This window comes from Bidens hawaiensis, unplaced genomic scaffold (assembly GCF_021521415.1).
Source record: "Bidens hawaiensis isolate Kalapana, Puna unplaced genomic scaffold, B.hawaiensis_p1.1 tig00002181_1, whole genome shotgun sequence".
NCBI classification, from domain to species: domain Eukaryota; kingdom Viridiplantae; phylum Streptophyta; class Magnoliopsida; order Asterales; family Asteraceae; genus Bidens; species Bidens hawaiensis.
Genome location: NW_027491116.1, coordinates 1,193,677 through 1,197,061, shown reverse-complemented (window position 1 = coordinate 1,197,061; position 3,385 = coordinate 1,193,677). Strand labels below are relative to the sequence as shown.

The following is a 3,385-nucleotide window of genomic DNA, read 5'->3' as shown; positions in this document are numbered from 1 at the left end:
TAATAATATTGAGAGTTATTCAATTTATGTGCGTTTTTCGTTTTGTCGAGTTATATCAATTCATTCTTGACAGGTGTAATGTTGTTTGCCTCTTCTCGGTATCCAATTTATTAAATCTAACAGGCTATACTTGGGCCAAGAAAAACTTGAAATACTCAATATATATTTATATTGCAAAAATATGAAGTAGTTAAACGTCTGCATCACTAAGCATTCTCCTCTATGTTATTAGTAGTCTTTTCATATAATAAGAACTTGAAGCACAGTAAATCAAGTCCATGTTATATTGTATATTGAAGTTATATGATTGTCAAGATTATTCAGTCAAATACGGAGGAAGATTCCCTATAAGGAATGAGGAGATCATCGCCAATGCTCTTTCGGGTTGGTGGCTTGGAACCATATGCCCTGCGCCTCGTACTGTGATCAGTACCACTCCTTTTTTGTAGCCAACCACATATCCTCCAACCTATCACATTCATGCCATACATTTTGTTAATTTTGGATGTTACAGCATCAATAATATCAGTTCAGTTGTTATTCAACATGGTTGATGTTTGACATATTCTGTACCTCTTTGTTGCAGTACCACGGCCGCCAAGCAGTTTCTACAGGAAGCTTCAGCTTGTTTACCGAGTACCTTGAAGATGTAACTGGGACCCGTCCATCAGTGTCTCCACTGTATGTTCATCATGGAACAAATTTTATGTTTCTTTTGCATGTACATCATGCTTACAAATTAAATTCAAATATTCATCAGAACATCTCAAAATCGGACTTACCTATATATCCAGACACGAATACCACTCCCGATTAGCTGATTGATAGTAGGCAAAATGGTTTTTGGGCTGTCTTTCGTGTACCAGATCCGAGCGTCAGTACTATACACATTAAAAGAATGATTAGTCGGCCCCTTTATGACTTCTAACAAACATGTGAACCATTTTATGAATATAGTGTTACTATGTAAATTTAGGAAAAAAAGGAGTACTCGCAATGAGACCAAGAGGTCTTTCGGGCATGAAGAGCTTCTTGTACTTTTGCTCTATTCAGATAGGTTTCCACATATACATCAGAGCAAGGATCAAAATTCTTAACCTGTAGAGGTACATCAGTAGGTTAGTTACTTGAAACCATTAAATGACTTCAAACGAGCTGAGCCTCTTCTTAGCCACTGTGTCGTCCGGGAGAATCACAATACGTAAAATGAGAGGGGCGTTATAGAGGGAGCTCTCGGCAATCCCTTCAGACATGATCTAAGAGCTCAAAAGAGGTACCTAATTATTTAACATCACATGATGGTGTGTGGAATCAGAAGACTTACAGATCCCGGGGAACCAGAATTTTGTGTATCAACATCACATAATGGAGCATAAATGTTAAATACGTCAATTTCAGTAAATACACTTCGTCCTTGGCTTTGATAATGCTCACATGTACTCGAGAAATTACCAGAAGCATAATCGCAGTACTTATTGATTCCTGCATTCGTCTCATCGGAAATTAAGGCATGTGTCCAGAAGTAATCATACATTCCTTGATCATCGGTATTCTCATTTATCACCGCATTCCCAATCTGCACAATTAGACAGTGAATTACTGAATTAGTGCTTATGTTTTTGAGGGTGTATGGTATATCAATATGATATTTACTTACTGCAATCCCACGTAGATTAATAATTGTTTGGTTTCTTTTCTTGTTCTCTGAGCAAATGAGGGAAGCAAGCTGAGGTACATAGTGACCTGCATAGCTTTCACCAGCAATAAAGAAATCATGTGTTTTGTATTGAGGGAATCGATGCAGCCAGTTGAGGAGGAAAGTGTAGGAATCTTTAGCCGTTTGTTTGTCCCCTGTCGTATAGTCTGATGATCTATTCGAATACGAGAATCCCGCTCCAGCAGGTGACTCCAAGAATAGTACATTTGCCCCTATCAATTCAATTATCATATTTGAGCCTTTTAACATTATATCTATGCAAACAGTATGATTAATGAAAGAAACTTATTTTACCATTATTCCAAGCAAAATCATTGCGGTAGAGTGTTTCCCCATCACTGTTGACCCGAAATGGTCCAAGTTCTTCCATGGCTCCATACCCAAGGGACGAACATCCGGGCCCTGTAGAAATATTTATACATCACCATATATTTCTTGTCTAGAGTGAAACCGAATAAACATATTATTACCTCCATTAAGCCACAGAACAAGAGGCTTGGATGAAGAATTGTAAGGTGATTCAGCAAAGTAGTAAAACAATGCCCTACCAGCCTCTGCATCAACTGTTACATATCCTGCGTACTGATTAAAATCGACTTCTGGTTGGCCTGGTAGCTTATCAATCCTGTCTGCTTCCATTGATCCTTCTTGTGGTACAATATGAAATGCAGATAAATTTGATATATCTTGTTCGGTCCATTTTCCTGCGTGTGGTGGGTTCTCTGATCTTCTTGATTGGAACAGTTTGTTCAGGTTGCTGATCTGGTTATCCTTGCTTGCAGCCGAAAAGGCCAGAAGGTAAAGGGAAAAAACAAGTAATAAAAATGAATTGTGGGTCATTTTAGCTGTCGTATGGAACAAATTGTATCATGCATATATCTTGCTTCTATGTGTGTGTGTGTGTGTTTATATATCCAAAATCCTGCTTGCAAACTTCTTCACGAATCTTTTTTGTTTACTATTTCAAGTATATAACGTTTTTCATTTGCTTAAATCCAAATTAAGAATATTGTTCCCAAACTGTTTTTTGTGTTGCTTACAAGTTTAGTATTTTGCACGCATTACAATAATTTGTTTGAACTTAATTTTCACTTATAGATGCCTATACAGCGATAAGATAATTTTTCGTCAAGGGGCAATGGGTCGGGTCAAAACCATTTGTACTTTTAAATGCTGAAAATAATCTCACATTGTTGAACACGTTATATTGGGTTAGATGTTATATACAAGTTCATGATAACTTAATAGAAATGTTAATCAATTTTAAAAATTAAGATGCAATGCTATTCGCACTTGATGAACAAGTATTAAACTTGCGTTTCAACACACATTCTAACAACGTATTAGCTCTGTAAAAATTTTGGATGCACCGTCAAATCCATTTGACAAACTGTTAATATTGTGATAAGGGGATGTAACCCCCTTGGTCCTTTGTGTATGTAGATTTAATATTGTGATAAGGGGTCTATGTAGATTTTATTAAGTTTTCTACCAACAAAAAGTAAAAGAATAATATTGTTGGGTCAGTTAATCTGCCTATTACAAAACCATAATAAGAACAAAAGTGGACCTGGCATTTGTTACTTGTTATACAATGTTATTATATCTATAAATGCTTAATATATATTTTGTTATAACAGAATTTTTAATATAAATGGCGATTACTAA

The 3,385-nt window shown here is 36.1% G+C and overlaps 1 protein-coding gene across 1 annotated transcript; it reads right to left on the bottom strand.

Moving 5' to 3' along the window:
• Positions 1–316: 316 nt before the first annotated feature.
• Positions 317–2,557, bottom strand: LOC143609378 (serine carboxypeptidase 1-like). Its single transcript, XM_077084144.1, has 8 exons — positions 2,188–2,557; positions 2,012–2,119; positions 1,658–1,929; positions 1,325–1,576; positions 992–1,098; positions 783–881; positions 574–679; positions 317–469 (listed from the first exon to the last, which is right to left on the bottom strand). Exons 1-8 carry the CDS (start codon positions 2,555–2,557, stop codon positions 317–319), a joined length of 1,467 nt encoding a protein of 488 aa, XP_076940259.1.
• Positions 2,558–3,385: the final 828 nt, after the last annotated feature.

Bases quoted from the DNA above. Each gene is read 5' to 3' on its own strand.
- LOC143609378 (XM_077084144.1), bottom strand. From the start codon at position 2,557: ATGACCCACAATTCATTTTTATTACTTGTTTTTTCCCTTTACCTTCTG. The intron at 882-991 runs GTACTCCTTTTT...TAATGTGTATAG, and splicing joins ACCTCTTGGTCTCATTGCGA to TACTGACGCTCGGATCTGGT. The intron at 470-573 runs GTACAGAATATG...TGAATGTGATAG, and splicing joins CGTGGTACTGCAACAAAGAG to GTTGGAGGATATGTGGTTGG.